General features: G+C 37.9%; 2 protein-coding genes across 2 annotated transcripts; one reads left to right on the forward strand and one right to left on the reverse strand.

Annotated features, from left to right (window-relative positions):
* The first annotated feature begins 463 nt into the window (after positions 1 to 463).
* LOC126796177 (inositol-tetrakisphosphate 1-kinase 1) lies at positions 464 to 2,123 on the forward strand. The gene has a single exon (XM_050522941.1). The coding sequence runs from the start codon at positions 612 to 614 to the stop codon at positions 1,698 to 1,700; it is 1,089 nt and encodes a 362-aa protein (XP_050378898.1). The 5' UTR covers positions 464 to 611; the 3' UTR covers positions 1,701 to 2,123.
* Positions 2,124 to 6,181: 4,058 nt separating this feature from the next.
* On the reverse strand, positions 6,182 to 13,273 carry LOC126795544 (transcription factor MYB53-like). The gene is made up of 4 exons (XM_050522363.1): positions 13,008 to 13,273; positions 12,204 to 12,917; positions 6,456 to 6,820; positions 6,182 to 6,348 (listed from the first exon to the last, which is right to left on the reverse strand). Exons 1-4 carry the CDS (start codon positions 13,271 to 13,273, stop codon positions 6,182 to 6,184), a joined length of 1,512 nt encoding a protein of 503 aa, XP_050378320.1.
* Positions 13,274 to 18,126: the final 4,853 nt, after the last annotated feature.

The raw sequence follows: 18,126 nt of genomic DNA on the forward strand, positions 1-18,126 counted from the left end.
TGTAACGGCCACCACGGCACCACCACCCCTACGTAAACACGTGCTGACGGCAAGGCGTTTTGTCCACGTGGCAACAGAACAACACGGCGAGCTGGAGGAGACTAGTAGCGCGCTGTAGCGTCGTCACCATCACCAAATTGCTCAGGTTCGTACCAAAACATTTCGCATAAACTTTCCACTCCTGATGTGATCAAAAGTCCAAAACACCCTCCCGATTTAAAGAATCTCAGAGTCCCACATCGTTGATTCTCCCACCCACCCACCCATCCCCACCGCCTGTGTACCTCACTCGCCGGTCCCGCACCCCCACCCCACGCGCTTCGAATCCGCACCTCCCCCCGAGAATATGCCACGTGTAAACCCTGCGCATCCAACCCGGTGAATTTATCATCTCACCCACCCTAGCTGAAGCTATATATATCCACATCTCTCCCTTTCTCTCACCTCTCCTCCCGTCCATTTATATTCCCCTGTAATTTTCCCGATTTCAATTTCCAATCAAAAATTAGGGTTAGGGATTTCGAAGCTTCCCTGAATGTGAATGCGGTGCGTTTCAATTGTCATCATTCTATTCTTGATCCAAAACGACGACGGTGCCGCGGTGGTTTGAGATGGCGGAGCAGCAGCAGCGGAGGTACGGCGTCGGATACGCTCTGGCGCCGAAGAAGCAGCAGAGCTTCATCCAGGACTCGCTGGTGGAGCTGGCGAGGTCGCGCGGCGTCGATCTCGTCCGGATCGACACCGAGAGGGAGCTGGCGGATCAGGGGCCGTTCGATTGCGTGCTCCACAAGCTCTACGGCCAGGATTGGCGGCGGCAGCTGGAGGCGTTTAGGGTTAAGAACCCTAATGCGGTGATCGTCGACTCCCCGGAGGCGATTGAGCGGCTGCACAACCGGATTTCGATGCTGCAGGTGGTCTCGGAGCTCAAGATTGAGCACGAGAGCGACACGTTTGGGATTCCGAAGCAGATTGTGATTTACGATAAGGAGACGCTGTTTGATCGGCCGGCCTGGGAGGGGTTGAAGTTTCCGGTGATTGCGAAGCCGCTGGTGGCCGACGGCAGCGCCAAGTCGCACAAAATGGCGCTGGTTTTCAACCACGAGGGGCTCAACAACCTCAAGCCGCCGATTGTGCTGCAGGAGTTTGTGAACCACGGCGGCGTCATTTTCAAGGTCTATGTGGTCGGAGGCTATGTGAAATGTGTCAAGAGGAAGTCCCTACCGGACGTCTCCGAGGAGGAGAAGCTGGGGAGCTTGGAGGGCTTGCTGTCGTTTTCGCAGGTCTCGAATCTCGCCACCAATGAGAGGACTGACGATAAGTACTACAAGATGATGCATTTGGATGACACCGAGATGCCGCCGCAGAGTTTCATTACTGATATTGCCAGAGGGTTGCGGAGGGGTTTGAAGTTGAACCTCTTTAACTTTGATGTGATAAGGGACGCGCGCTTTGGGAACCGCTACTTGATCATTGACATCAATTATTTCCCTGGCTATGCTAAAATGCCTGGTTACGAGACTGTGTTGACCGACTTCTTTTGCGATATGGTGCAAAAGAAAGAGGAAGATGAGGCGGAGAGGACTGGTTTGAAGAGCTATGAGGCCCTTTGCTTTGATAAGGAAGTGGGGAAGACTCTGAGCAATGATGGGGATGATGTAGCTCTTCTTAAGGGAGATGAGGAGATCCCAATTCTAGTCTAGAAGGTCTTGTGGCTGTGCCTACTGTTGGGTTGGCGGTATTGGGTGATCGGAATGTGCTTAATTGGCTTGGCCATTTCGTTCATCTGCGGGCTGAAATAAGATGGGCATTAGGTTTAGGTAGCAATTGGGGTACAGTGCTGAAATGGGTAGGTTGGTTCTCGGTTTTAGCTTAACTTCTTGACAACAAGAGTACGTGCAGTTCAGCATTGAACATGTATATTCCATCCACCAATGCCTCCAGAAGGTACTTATCGAAATACTCTGCTGAAGTTTTAGCCTTTTTAGGAAAGTCAAGTTGTAATCTGAGCCTTTGAAGTCTTTCCTTTCGTAGAAACTGTTCTAGTTTGTGCCCTAGGCACCTTTTAGTGAATGAATTTTGGTCAGTTTGTTAATCTTTTTCTTGCTTATCAACTTTTGTTTATTTTTTGAGTTTTATGATACTTTCTTTCCCTGATGTTGAAGTAATTTATTTGTAGTTAACTTGTTTGGATTGATAGGATTTCTAGTTAAACTAAACTGATATGCAAGTTCTACTTGAAACGTGGAAATAGTAAATGCAGTTGCTATCTGTTCAGCCTCTTTATTGATTGATATGATGGAATCTCTCTGTTTTTTTTTTTTGGGTAGTTTTGCTTCTAGGAAACTTGATTCTTCTTATAGGATATGATATGGGAAAGTTCCACGCGAAGTCCTTATCTAGTTAAATGACACAGACCTTCTATTTTGTAACGCTTCTTTTCTTAGGTGTTGGCAAGTGATTCTCTGGTCATATGAGACAAGCGGATAAAGAGAATTTGGTGTAGCATTTTTATTATCGCTGCCCTAGCTAACTACTTTTATTTATTGTGTAACCTTCCGGTAATACACTTGCTGGTTATAAGTGGTGTTGCTGATCATAAGCTGTTTTTAAAGTTCAGTGGTGTTTGGTATTTATTGTGCATGGTTTGGAGGTTTATTTATTTAATTTTTTAATAAATAAATTCAGGGGAATATGTAGGAGCAGCTGGTGCTTTCCCTTTGAAGTTTTTGTCGGGGCTTGAAATATTGAATGTGAAACAATTTGCTTATAATTTTTGCATGCATTTTTGGAATGTGAAACAATTTGCTTATAACTTTTGCATACATTTTTGGGTTATTTAAATTTTCATGCAACAAAACTTTTATATAAATTTGAGTAATGAGTTTTGAGGCGAAACAATAGATCAGCAGGATCCTGTCCTTTTGGATCTATGTCGCTTTATGTTTAGCATCTTTTATTAACTTTGCATGAATGGCCGCATTGTTTTGCAATGTTGTTTGTAATGCTTTATGGCTGTATTATTGTTTATTAATGTGTCTGATTATTTTGTTTCATTTTTCTCTGAGAGTGATTATTTTCTTACTTTAGATTATAGTTAATTTGTTTATGATAAAAATTGAGTGTGCATGCTTTCTGGGTTTCAAATTCCAACAAGTGTTCGCGAGCAGTCAGAAGGTTAAAAAAGTTGAATATGTTTCCAAAACTTTGAGTGCAGTGTACTGTATTTGTATTGCAAATGTTTCTGTTGTAGCAGTGTCAAAGCCACTTACCTTAGAAGACTGATCTGTCTAGGTGACTCCACCCAAGGGCATATACGACTTGTAATTTACCAAAGGGTTTCGTGTTGCACATTTTTACTTGTCTTTATGGAAATGTTTTTCCTTTGGTATATATGTGTGTAGGCAATTTACGTTTTGAGCAAAACTTCTTCACTGCATTAGCATATTGAGCATTATGATTTATGGTAAGCTTAGACTCGATTAGTTTCATGAATCAGAAAAATTATTAATTCAGCAACTTTTGTAACTTCCGACTACCCCCACTTTGATAAACCTGCTAAGTCCTTATTGGACAGTCTCACTGCCACGTGGTGGGGCTGCCCCATAGCAGATTCTCTCCATGAATCAATATCATAATCAGCAGGATGAAATAATGGGAAATTTAGAAAACCTGATTCTGGAAGTTACTAAACACTAGTTGAAATGAAAATTATTCTCTGGTTGTATTATGAACATCCCAACAAGAAGATAATTTGTTTCCAGAAGACCACAAAACAGAAGCTAGTTTTGTTGTAAATATACCATGAAAAGTACCATAAGCTTGTTGTTCATGTGATTGAAGTACTTTGTATTTGGGTTAATATTCTATGTTTCCTTCTGCCATTGAATCTTTGATCTCCAGCAGGGTACTCATTTTGATACCGGAAACTTTCATCTGCATTGCAGAACTTGATCTGAGTCTTCTAGTGGGTTTGAGTTTTCTTGATACTGCATTGCTATTGGTATTAGAATGAATTTTGTGATTGAAACTGAATTGACTTAATAAGTTACTATTATGGGACTGAATTTATACATTCTGTTCAGGTTATTCTGCAATTGGTATGTTTTTGGCCATAGAAAATCTGTTCGAGTGTGTACGTTGTTTAAAGAAAATAAGTTGCGCAAAAGGCTCCTTGGGATATTCTGATGAGTCTTTACGATTTTCAATTTGTCATAACAGCTGCTTGGTATCCTTATTTAGTTAGATATTGCAAAAACTGATTAGGATGGAAATTGGGTGATAGTATTTTATGCTGTTGCAAGGTTGCTGTATAGTGTGGGAACTGGAAATTCTTGGATTAGTCTTCCCGATGAAGGGAAGATATAATTCAGTTCTCATATTTGGCTTTATAGTTTAAAAAAAAAAAAGCTGCAACTAGGTCTAAATTGTGATTGTATTGAACTTGTGTATCAATTATCTGGTATGGTGGTTGAAATGTCCTTTATTGCTTGTAATGTCTGCTTCAGTTTGTTTGTTTTGTTTTTTGTTTTTTGTTTTTTTACATACTGCTAGTTCTTTCTGGCCCCTAGCCTCTGAGGTGTTTGACGTTGGTTTTTCCTCACCTTTGTGTGATCTCTATTACACAGAAGGTGCTAATGCTCCATCAATTATAGTTCCTGTGTTTCAAAGCAAACAATCAAATTGAACCAAGTTACTGGCATTAGTGATTTGGTTGGAGCTCTCCTTTGGGTATTGTAGACATGTAGTGGTATTTATAATGTTGATGCTTCGTGGATGCCTGAATGTTTCAGCATACCACTGGGCACATGCCACTTTGCCAGAATTTCAGTCTAAGAGGTTACGTGTACATATCCTAATGTCCAATAATTCAGCTCTCTCAATTATGTTGCCGCCGGAAGATAGACCCGACATCATGTAATCGCACCCTCACTAGGCGACAATGACAATTTGACGAAATAAGGAACTCGCCGCCTACCTAGAGCAGACAAAACACATTGAGTGTGCACACAGATACGAAGCTCGACTCGCCTTACATAACAACAATAAAGACTTATTACCAGTGGCGTAGCCAGAAATTTTGGTCTATTGGTGCACAAAAATATTTTAATTTGAAACCATATAAATTTATTGAATGTAATGTTTATCTAGCTATTACAATGACAATTGTCCTCAACGAGTTTTCATCTTTTGAAATCGTTGGATAATAGTCTCATCGTCTATACTAGTAAATATGCCTTTCTCGATATATGAAATCAAACAATCGTTCATAAACTCGTCACCCATTTGACTGCGCAAACGTGTCTTCACAATATTCATAGTAGAATATACTATTTCCACACTTGTAGTCGCTACTGGTAAAATCAAAGCCAATTTCAAAAGCAAGTACATCAGTGGATATATCACGTCTTTCTTGGTTTGAACCATCTTTTGTGCAAGATCAATTATTCCCTTCAATTCAGAAAACACGATGTTGGACCGCACGTCTACTATGTAATTTTCAAGTTGATCATGAAGTGCCTCTAGATCATGTGCTGAAAAATCTTGAGAATAATATTGGACGAGCTTTATCAATTTTTCTTTGTCACAAGCTGAGAATGGATTGCTCGGGTTCAAACAAGACGTGCAAAGAAGCAACTCAGTATTCTTCTCATTGAAACGATCATTTAACTCCCGAAGCTGATTGTCTATGATATTATAAAATAACTCAACACGATAATGATGCAAGTTTGTGGTTGCCTGAAAATTACGCTTTGATTTCCCTTGAGCTGCAAAACATTCATCCATGTTAACAACTTGAATAGAATATTGTCACAAAATATAGAAGTTTGTATGAGTAACGCATCCCAGTGGCTCTCCCTCATTGCTTGCAGACGTTCCTTGCACACAGTAGCCAGGTTCATAGCATTCACAATATCTTGATCTTTCTTTTGCCATGCTTTTGACAAATCATTTGTGACTCCCAACACATTTTTCATGAAGTGTAGTCAAAAGATGAACTCATATGATCGCATATAATCCAATAAAATCCTTGCTTCTAACTTTTGTTCAGAGCTCGTTCCATCTTCTCTAACAACCTTGAGTACAGCTACCACAGATTTGAACATTCTAGTCAAGCTGATTAAAGTATCATAATGCGAGCTCCATCGTGTGTCACTAGTTTGCTTCAAACTAGTTTCTTGATTCAGCCTTGTCCACTTGAAAACTCATTGTTTTCAAGTGCTTCTAATATGTTATCACCATGTTTCTCTCGAAGAATGTCATGTCTTTTAGCTGATGCTCCAACCACATTTACCACATTAGAAACCAAAGTGAAGAAATCTGAAACCATAGTGTGATTTTTTGCCACTGCTACCAAAGCTTATTGTAACTGATGAGCAAAACAATGCACATAAAAAGCACTGTTGGTTCTTCCAAAATAAGTGTTTTTACACCATTCAGCTCACGTCATATATTACTTGCTCCATCATATCCTTGACTTCGTATCCTTGACATACTCAATCTAGTTCTACATAAAAAATCATCAATAGTTGCCTTCAATGTGACAACATTGGTATTTGTAACATGCTCAACACCCACAAAATGCTCAATCACTTTTCCAGCATCCCCATAACGTAATACAATGGCCATTTGTTCCTTACAAGACATATCTCGAGATTCATCAACTAGAATAGCAAATAAGGAATCACCAAGGACATGATCAATTCTATTAACAATTTCAATTGAGATAACACTTACAATATCCTTTTGAATATCATGTGATGTTAACTTCAAATTTTCAGGAGAATTCTTCAATGTGACCTTTTGTATATCTTCATTGTAACTGCATAACCATTTCAAAATTTCAAGAAAATTTCCTTGATTATTTGAACTTTCAGATTCATCATGTCCACGAAATGGAAGTCCTTGCTTTAAAAGAATTCAAACAACACCAATTGATGCACTTAAGCGAGTCCGATAGTCGAGTTGGTCTTGAGTTGTTCGATTTGACAATATGGTTTCAATATGTTGCTCTTGATTTTGTAACGCGTCACAATTTCTCGGAGCCTTGATGCGGGCACTATTCGGTCCCCCTACATGATTAGCAATAATGTTCTTCTTTCCCCAATTCATAAATCCAGTAATAACAAAAGTGTCTTCACCTCCTTGTTTAAAAGATAACAAGGTAGACAATATGCTGCATCGTCTTTTATACTATACTCCAACCAAGGAAATTGTTTAAACCACTCTTTAACAAATTTTCTATTATCTTGCCCCATTTGCCTGGTAGGAAACGCGTGAGCTTCAGGTTGACAAGCACCCTTTAATAGATAATATCTACGTATTTCATCTTGAACATTGGGATGATATGTTGAAATTAGAGGGCGGTTTCCATGATCAGAAGGTTATTTTTCACTAGCAACTTCGGAACATGGCATATTTGAATTGTTTGTACCGGATGGCTCCCCCTCAACAACATTTTTCTTTTGTTTTTTTTTTTCTGGAAGGGTTGTGACTCCACTACAGTATTTGTATGTGGTGGTTTGACTGATAATCTGAATGTAATTATAAAACCTCAACATGTCTGATAATCTGAATGACTGAACCCTTACAACAATAATGTTAGAGACAATGGTCTAAATAGCGGTTATCAATATCGTATCGGTTTTATAAAATAAGGATATAACGGGGATATATCGAGATATATCGGATTATATCGGATTTATCGTTTTTGCTCATTTTTAATTAAAATTTAATATATTTATAAACATATACATCAAAATATACCAAATAAACTTGAGAAATTAAAACTTATAGAAGTAAATGTACTAAATAAAATTCATTAAAAAAATTTGATTTTTTTGACAATTAAAATATATAAATAGTATTAATTAATAAAAATATAGGTGATCATTTATCATAAACTCTCTTGTCATTGAATGCTATCGATAAAACTTTCATTTTCTTTAAATTATTTTTTCAAAACGACGTGGTTTAAAAAATTAAAAATAAATAAAGCACCGATATATTTGGTCAAACTCGGTTTGGTTTGACCCAATACATCGTCATATGACTTGATTTTTCGAGTTGACCGATATAATAGACCAATAAGCAACTTATCGTATCGTTTTCTTAATATCGGGATATTTAGAACATTGGTTAGAGAAAATATGTGTATATATATAATGATCAGAAAATTTGCATTGTCTCATTTGGATCAGACACAATCACACAAAGTAGAAAACTATCAGGAATTCTTTTAGTAATAGGAAATAAAAGAATTTTCCATTATTATCGGACCACATGTCCCCATTAATATCACAAAAGTATTAAAATCAAGAGAATGTGAGTAGAGGCACGTGAAGTGTAAATATTTTGCGGGGTTGTCTCATCCAAATGTAAATATTAGTAGAATATTATCACTATATATCAAAATATTGCGATAATAGTACACTAGGCTGCACGTAATCGGGTAGGGGTACGCGGAAGCGTTTTTTTAATAAATTTTTTAGGAAACGGGACGTTTTGGAAAAGTCGAAATAAAAATTATATATAAATATATATATTATACAAAAAATAAACATAATAACAAATTTTTAGTTTAAGTAACTCAAAGTCTCAAATAACTCAGTGTTCTACATTCGAAATAACACAAATGTAATGAGAGATCTAAGTATCAACAAGTGGGAGGGAGGGTCAGCGACTCAGCGGGAGGTCGAAAATATGTCAAAATGAGTCATTTAACTCGACGAAAGTAGGTCTAGTTCTTCATGTAAAAAAATATATAAAAAATCTTATTTTGTTGAAAACTCGCGTTTCCAAAACACCTTTTTCGGAAACTCGTGTTTCCATTTAGGAAACTCCCGTTTCCAAAATATCTTTTTCTAGAAATGCGTTTCTGTGCGTTTCCGTCGCGGTTTCATAATGGTTCCGCTTCAGAAGCAGGAAACGCACACTCCCCCGCGTTTTCGTGCTTCCTAGATATACATATACTATATATAGGTAATTTGTTATGACTCAAGAACTGACTCGTGCACAAGAACCAGTAAGCTCTTATGTGCCTCCGCCCCTGCTTATTACTTGCCTAAGGCACAAATTAACTAAAATAAAGAAAACTAAAAATAACATAATATGGACCCAGACAATGCCCACCAAGTGAGCCCGTGCCCAAGCCCTAATCCAAAGAGTAGAGGCAACAAAAACCACCGGTCAAGCCAAGCCTTCCCTGCGCCGCCGTTGGACCACCCACCTCCATGTCCAGTTGCCAATCAGTCGGAAATTGATACACCTCCTTCTCCAAGTTGGGTACGCAATGAGATCAGGTCCAAAGAACCCCATCCAAACAACACTGTGACCTCGCCATAGCCACCCCACAGATTGGAGCAACAATGGAGCCACGTCCACCTTGTCTTTCCCGATCAGAAGGCGCTGCAAAAGACCCCCCATAAACATCGCTTCCCATGCCAAAAAGGCTTAATCCAAAACCTAGCTGTCACTTTGTTTTTCTCTACCCTTGGGTTAATACTGGCCACCGCAAAACAAACTAAGGAGTTGCATGGTTCACTTCCGACCACAAAGGATCGACAAATTTCACGTCCAACGACGGCCAAAAGACAAGTACAAAGGACAAGTTTTTTTTCTCTCTTCTCTAGAGGGTTTTACTCCTAATCCTTTTTTAATGTTTGTTGCTTTGTATTCTACGATATCACCATGGGTTATGAGTTAATATGAGCTTGTGTGGGACTACGTCCCTTGCTATGCTTAGAGTCACCTGGAACCGGCCATTTTTGGCAAAACCTTGGACCGGACTGGTGGCCATTTTCTAGGGCCGGTTTGCAGTTAAAATTTGGAGAAATCGATTGGGACCGGACCAGACTGAGCTGGGATGGGCCAAAACCAGTATTGTTCCAGTGTTCTTGAAATTCCTTTTTTTTTTTCCAGAATTTCCAGTTGCAAGCAGTCCATTATGCAGTGGAACTCTTCCATTATGGAATAATGCAATTTCTTACAGTAAATGAACATATGTCGTCATTATATGAACAAATCAAGTAATCAACAAATTGTAACATAGTAATCAAGTAATCAAGTAATCATTTTGAATAGAAATAGTAGAACCGCCAGAAGTCCTAGAACATAGATCAAATCAAAATTTGTCCACAAATTGAACAATGTGGATACTTTCAGGGAGTTTTAGAGATTCATTATTGAATTTGACGAGAAGATATTCAATGATTCATTGCTGGGTTTAACGAAGAAGTGAGTGGGTGGAGTGCTTGATGAATTGACGAGAATGAAGAACAATAGAGAACATCGTGAGTATTGTTTCTGAGGGGTTTTGGGAATAAAACAAGTGTGAGTAATACTAGGATAAAACTGTATACTCCTAAAATTAACCTATAATTGAACTACACGTATACACTCAGGTTTTCGGGCGTTTTGGACCTGATATTGTGAAAGTCCGAACCCGGCCCAATGTTGACAAAGGCCCGACCTGCAAAAACAATAATAATTACACTAAAAAGCCCGGATTGACCGGGTCGGTTCGGTTTGGTTTCACCAGATATATATATATACATTTCATTTTCAGATTTATGCCCACCCTTAGATAGTGTTATCAAAGAAAGTTGTTACTAATAGAGAAAATATTCCCACGTTGATGCGAAAATATCCTAAGTTGATGAGTCGGCTTCTTTAACAATAAACAAGAATGGCTTTCTCACAATTTGTGTTTTTTTTCTTCTTATGAAGAGACAGTTATTTCACTTGCAAACATATCTGGGCGGAATAAAATATATGACATGTTGGGTTTAGGGATAATCAGGCTCGAACTGAAGTTGAACTCGTGGCGCTATGCTTTTTATATGTGGTCCTTTCATCATTGAATTTGAATATATTTCTTAACAATCTCACTTAACTTGTCTTGAGATAAGTGATATCTTAGTTTACATTTTTTGATTCCATATTACAGTTGTTACGTACTGTTGCTGATCGAGGCGGTTAGCCCTGATGAAAGGGCACGAGAACACCATCAACATCAGATATTATTGCGTGAGCAATACAATAATGACACGTTTAATAACTTGGAATGAAACTTATCATAAATAGAATTTATTAGAAATATGAGACAAAATTGATTTAGATGTGGAGATTTCAATTCTAATTACGATTGATGTTGGTTACTTACCATCGGAATCAGAATCAAAATTAATTTGATTACTAAAATACCCATATATATAATCACTTATTTCGTATACTTACCAATAGTGATATTGTGCTACACCAATTTTTAGCAATAGAGCGACATACAAATGTCACTACACCATTTTTTTTTCCTTTAGCACCTAATAAGAAAAATCTAATTCCAACTACATTTCACCTATCGATCATATAGTATGTAAATAAAAGAAAAAAATTAAAGAATATTATTAGAGAAAGAGAATAATTAACCTTAAGTGCTTCATAGAATATATGTGGTTTTTATTTTTAGATTTTAATAATACTATATATATATATATTCTCAATTTGGATTGGACAATTTAGAATATTCTCAATTACATTAGGGTAATTTTAGTATTAAAAAAAATACCTAAACTGATGGAGGAATTGGTTATAATACCCATCTCTATCCCTGGGTATCAAGTTAGGGGGTTTGCCAAGAGTCGATTCCTAATGAGGATGTGAGACTCACATTAAATTCAATTCCTTGATGTGCTATACAATGGAATTCTCTACGTCCGGAATCAGTTCTCAATTCTATTTCAAGTTAATAAGCATGACATAAAGGTTTTGTTATTTAATTTGTGGTCCTCTTACTAATGAAGTAATTCGTCTCTCTAGTAGGAAGTATATATATATATATATATATATATATATATATATATATATATATATCAAACAAAGAACTGAACAACCCAGGATCTATTAGTAAATAACGAGTGCAATCTTTTTTGTTCTATGAGATTGACGCTAGGGGATATCTTCTAGGAGCTAGATTAGATATAATTATGACATTGATCTGCAAAACAGAGAGAAAGATATTAACATGATAACTTCTGGAACATAATAAACCAGTTGAAAAGTAAATAAAGAGAACAAGATAAGTGAATGGTATAACTAGAGCCTAGAGGGATATTTTTGATGTAAAAAAAGTACGTACGTTGATATATATTAGTGAACACGAGCAAAATAAGAGAGAGAGAGATACGAGTTTAATTGATGGAGCTTACTGTAGAATATCACTCCAGTAGGATTCACTTGTGTCAATATCCATGAGTTTCTTCCAAGACTCAAAGATGGAAGAAGTGGGTGATGACTGACCTGCATCTTGAATATCACTTGTACTCGAGCTATTCATTCGGTTATTGGCAGTACAAGTCCCAGGAGATGATGCTGAAACCGACTCAGGACGTTGGTTTTCAAAGTTCTGCATATCGTAGCAGTTGCTCAAGTTGTTGTAAGTATTGTTGTTAAATCCCTCATACATTGGAAGGGTGTTGGAAATAGTGTTCAACTCATTAGGTGCCCCAGGATTGCTATCCCGGTTCCATTCTTGATCTCTGACCATGCTAGCTCTATTGAAGTTCCCTCCAGAGAGGTTACTATTCTGAGAACCAAAAAGACCAGTACTAGTCTTGTTATCTATATTAGGAGCTGCAACTGATGAATTCATAACTTGCATGTATAAATTTTGCAGTATCTGGATTATTGCTAGCTGTGCAGAAATTGCTTGTAGACTTAGTTCATTGTCCAATGGAGTACTAATGATGTTACCAACACTCTCCGTCGTAAGCAACTGTGTAAGGTTATTGAATTCTATCCTCGGATTGTGGGTATCTGGATCAAGTCCCATTTGTAGCTGCTTCTTTCTTAAGCGAGTATTCCAATAGTTCTTGATATCATTATCAGTTCGCCCTGGAAGATGAGTTGCAATCTTAGACCACCTGAGAGAACACCTCTAAGAGTTAGGCCTCATTGTTATAAAATACTACAAGTTATTATTTGCAAGAAAGAATAAGAAAAATCAAACGTACTTGTTTCCAACAACTGCATGAAGGTTGATGATAATTCTTTCCTCTTCTTCAGAGAATTTCCCTCTCTTGATATCAGGCCTCAGGTAGTTAGTCCACCTTAATCTGCAACTCTTGCCGCACCTTTTGAGGCCTGCAAGCTTGGGGAGACCTCTCCAGCGGCCCTGGCCATTTCTTTTAATGTAATCAATCAACTTCTGATCTTCTTCGACTGTCCATGAACCTTTATTCAGACCACTCTGATCATCAAAATTAGGGGATCTACCCATTATCGAATGTAATTAATTAAGAAACAAACGATGTCTAGTCCGGAGATGAAAAGTGGTGTATGAAGAGAAAGTTCAGTAGGGTTCTAGGATTAGTTTGGACATATATATAATAGAGTTCCTGGTTTCATAGCTAGGTGCATGCAGCATGCAAGTTAAAAATTCCTTGAATTTCTCATGAACTATCACGATCAATATTAATTGCTTGCATCACAGAATACAAGCAATAACGATTGACAGGGAGTAATCTACAAAGTTAGATAACGTTTTGAATTAAATTGCTACCTATACAAGGATTAATGTTGACAGTAGTGTTACGAGGTTCATGACGCATGTAAGTTGCTTTAAAACTAGCAGTAGTGTGAGTTATACCGCAGAAGATATGTCATCAGCTGTTGCTGGCCAACTGGAGAACAATTACGGTTTCAGGTTCCACTGAATGTCAGAAGAAACGCTATCATCATACTCTTCTGTGTTATCTTGGATTTCACCTTTGCACTACTGCAATAATTCCATGATGGGAGTTAATTAAAGGAGAAATGCATGCATAATAATTGAGAAATAACTGATGAACTTAAATATTTTCAATTTTTATTAGTGGGAGATGAATTGTTATTCCATGTTTGATTGTCTAAAAAGATGATATGCATATATTGTAACGACCCAAAAATTTCGAGCTTCAAACTCAAAATCTTAAAATCGTTAAACACAAAAATAATCTCAATGAAATCGAAATCATTTTAATGTCGCAGCGGATCACATCTGAGTTTAGAATATAACTCAGTCAAGCCGATTATTACAAACCCAAATGATAATTCAACATATAACAAATGGAATTGTATAATCCTCACAACAACCTCACAAATAAAATCACACCAAATCTCACACACAATCCACGCTGGAACCTCACCATGACTGGATGCGATCGACTTCGAGTCTTCGGAGTCGTCACTCAATCACCACTACTCAGCACCTGCGGAAGTATCCCCTACACCATTGAAATTGGTGCACCGGGATTGCAACACAAACCCGGTAAGCTTTACAGCTCGTATGAGTAAAATATTAAAATAATTCTCGTCTCATAAAAGACACAACTCCACATCAACACAGTATAATGAAAATCATGAGAAAACGAGCAACCCATCTGGTTACTCTAATATTTTCACAAAATGGTAACTAATGAGCGCTGGTACACATCTGTTACCCCTCACTTAGTATACCGCTGATGTTGGGTAACCACCCGCCACCCAACATCCAAAACAAGCTGAGTACCCATGAGCAGATAACCACCCGTTACCTCCCATGCAGTACTATGGCAGACAGACTAGAGCTCTAACTGTATCGTAACTTTCGCCCGGCCAAAGGCTAGGTTCCGACTTGCCTCACATGTACAATAATCTCACATCATATTGTACCACACATCACGTCCGAAGACAAATCACAATATTTCACATTTTCCGTGATAAAATCATGTACAATAATCACTCATCATATTGTACGTTTTAAAACTTTCACAATATATCATAATAAAAATCATAACAGTATATTATATAGCAAACTATATATATATTCGTATTTATTTACCATTTATACAATATATACATAGTCCACTATATCATATACATGTCATATTTCATAAACACCTGAAAAATTACGTACGATAATCTCACATCATATCGTACCATTAAAATCACACATGCACAATTTTTCTGTTACCGAAATGACTATTTTTAATGAATTAATAACAGTATGTAATTTAATGAACTATATATATATGTATTTATTACCATTATACTATATATATACGTAGTCCACTAAGTTATATACATGTTGTAATTCATTAAATAAACACACTTGCAAAAATGTTGAATCACCACGAGGGTAGATTCGTAATTCAGTGAGATTTTACTCACCTTATTGACTTGAGCGTAATTCCTCAATTTCCGATAATAATCCCTTTCCTCGATTTAGCGATCACCTTAAAAAGATAAGACAAGCATTTAGAATCGTTTCGTAAACCTTTAAATGCCAAAACAGTAATAAACGGCTACTGTTCAGCAATTTTGGTTTATACGAAGTTACTGTTCACTGTTCACTATTCACGGTTACTGTGCAAATATACGATTAATACGTATTTCTGTACGTATAAATATTAATACGTATTTTCTGTACGTATAATTATTAATACGTATTTCTGTACGTATAAATATTAATACATATTTCTGTACGTATAAATATTAATACGTATTTCTGTACGTATAAATATAAATACGTATTTTTAAATGTAAATACGACCTCAGTAAATAAAATTTACTAATTACCTTTTACAAATTACTTTTTACATTCACCGAAAGTAATTTATAATTACATTTACCGAAGGTAAAATTTAATTACATTTACCGCAGTAAATAAAAATTACATTTACATTTACCGTACACAGTAAATTACCAAAATACCCTTCTGTCAAAACTATCCCACCGCCGTACGTGGCGGCGCGTGTGGCACACGCGCCACCTCCGGCGGGCCGCGCGTGGGGCCCACGCGCCGAGGCTAACCACGGCGCGTAACACGCCACCGCCTCCTCCAAAACCACCCTCTTCCTTCCCTCTATCCTCCTACGGTCCTAGGCAGCCCCTCCGCCACCCCAGACCTCCCCACGCGCCGCCTCTAGGCGGCGGTAACTCCTCCTCCTCCCACTCCTCCGATCCTCCCAAATCGATCCCAAAACATTCACAATTACAATCATCCATCAAATACAACCGAACCATACCTTAATTCGAAGCTAGACCCTTCGATTTGGCCTTGGAAGGGCTTGAATCACCGATGGATTTCAACCCTTGGGAAGGCTCGGATCGATGAAGTTTGGCCTTCAATGTTGAAGGCAGAGAGCACCAGCGAGGATCGGCGTCGGGTAGTCCTCCTCCGTGCTCGAGCTTCGTCGGAGATGTGCCTAGGTCGGGGCGTTCTTCCTGCCGAATCCAAGGGTAGCTGGTGGTGGTCCGGCGCTGCGTGGGACGGCGTGTCAGGCTCGGGGTTGGTAGCGGAGGGTCGTGTGATGCTGCCTAGACAGGCGGTGGGCGACACGATCGAGCGGTGAGGGAAATCGCCGATGATGAATTTTCTGAGGGAGGGGGGTGCGAATCGGGGAGAGAGAAAGGAAGAGAGGGAGAGAGAGCGGCGGGGGAGAGAGAGAGAAGGGTTTTCCTGAAATGGAAACCCTAAACTCTAAAACATTCTATTTATACTAGTTTCCAAATCGGAAACTAACTTCCGACGTTAATAACTTTTACCTCCGACGTCCGATTAGAATGCGTCACATACTCTCGAACTCGTATCGACGAGCTCTACAACTTCCGTGAAGGAAGTTTTCGCAACCGATCGACGGAATAAAAGTCGATATTTACGTTGCGGTAACGTAACGTTTTTTCGAATTAAACATTCCGATAACGTATCCGTTACTCGTTTCATAATGTCGTAACCAATCACCTCCATTCTAATTTAACTTTCACAATTTTATAGAATTCAAATCCACTCAAATGTTTTTTAAAAATTAGGGTTATTACATATATGGTCTTAATTATAATCTTCTTCTTCGTCAAAAATAAAAAAAATTTCGCCATCTCCTAATTTTCTTCTTGTGATGGTGCTAATTATCTTCTTTACTTAATATCTTCATCGTTAGGCAATTCAATATCACTAGTCATGCAAGACATATAGCCTCGTGACTAGGTAATAGATCTAACCTCCTTTCCATTATATCTTCGATTTTACTAACTTTGCCTTCATGTCGGTATCATCTCACTGATCATCATATTGTCATGTTCTTATAATTCTTTCAGATCCTTTTCTAATATATGTGGCAGGGTACTCCAACTACTGCTCTTTCATATACTGACATGCATGGTTGATGAATCTTTGACGGTTTTACCAAACATTTTTCTCACGTCTTCCGCACACCATCCAAATTTCATACTCTACGTCACGACTTTTAATAGATCCGAATTTACCAATCTGTATCCATTAGATGGTCATACCACCAAAGATAATGAAACTCTTATATGTACAAATATGATAACTATGTAATACACAAAAATGCGGCTTCTTGCAATTTATACAGACCCCGAACATAATCCAATATCAGAGGGTGGTGAGGCTTCTTAACGTCCTAATAATGATTTTAATTATCCGTTAGGATATGTAAAAATAGAGTCATTCTAATAAGTTGATGACTTATTCATTTCACCCACTTTCCCAAACAACTTAATTAACAACTTAGTGATTAATTATCAACGTTGTGGAAAAAACACTTAGTGATTATGTTTAGAGAAACTCCCTAAAATCAAAGCCACAATTTTCAATCTTGTGGAACAGTGGAAGTGTGAGAAGTGATTCCATTTTGAGCTAGTGAAGCTAAGACGTTGTCACGTGGGCCTTCTCCAGCAGTACAAAACCACCAGCGGCTCGTCGGTCAATTCAGCTATTTCCCTCCACTCTCTGTCAATTTATTCACACCACGATCACATACCCACCCACCAAAAGAGAATAGACGAAGGGAACCCATTTTCCTTGTTCCCCTCTATTTCTCACTTCTCTATCAATTTTTAGACCACCCCCATGGTCTTCCTTAGTCAAAACTTGCAGGACTTTCCATAAAGTTACCATCTTTCTCTCCTTATCTTTTACTGGTTCGGAAGATTTTGCTTAATCCAGTTTGAGATAATTAGTTATAGACCATTATGGGAGTCTCGTTTTCATATAAACTCTTTTTTTTTAATCTACACCCAATTAATTATTTCAACATTCATTATAGGTTTTGTTTTTATAAATTCTTTTTTCATTTTGGCTAGCTTCACTGT

This window comes from Argentina anserina, chromosome 5 (assembly GCF_933775445.1).
Source record: "Argentina anserina chromosome 5, drPotAnse1.1, whole genome shotgun sequence".
Lineage (NCBI taxonomy): Eukaryota > Viridiplantae > Streptophyta > Magnoliopsida > Rosales > Rosaceae > Argentina > Argentina anserina.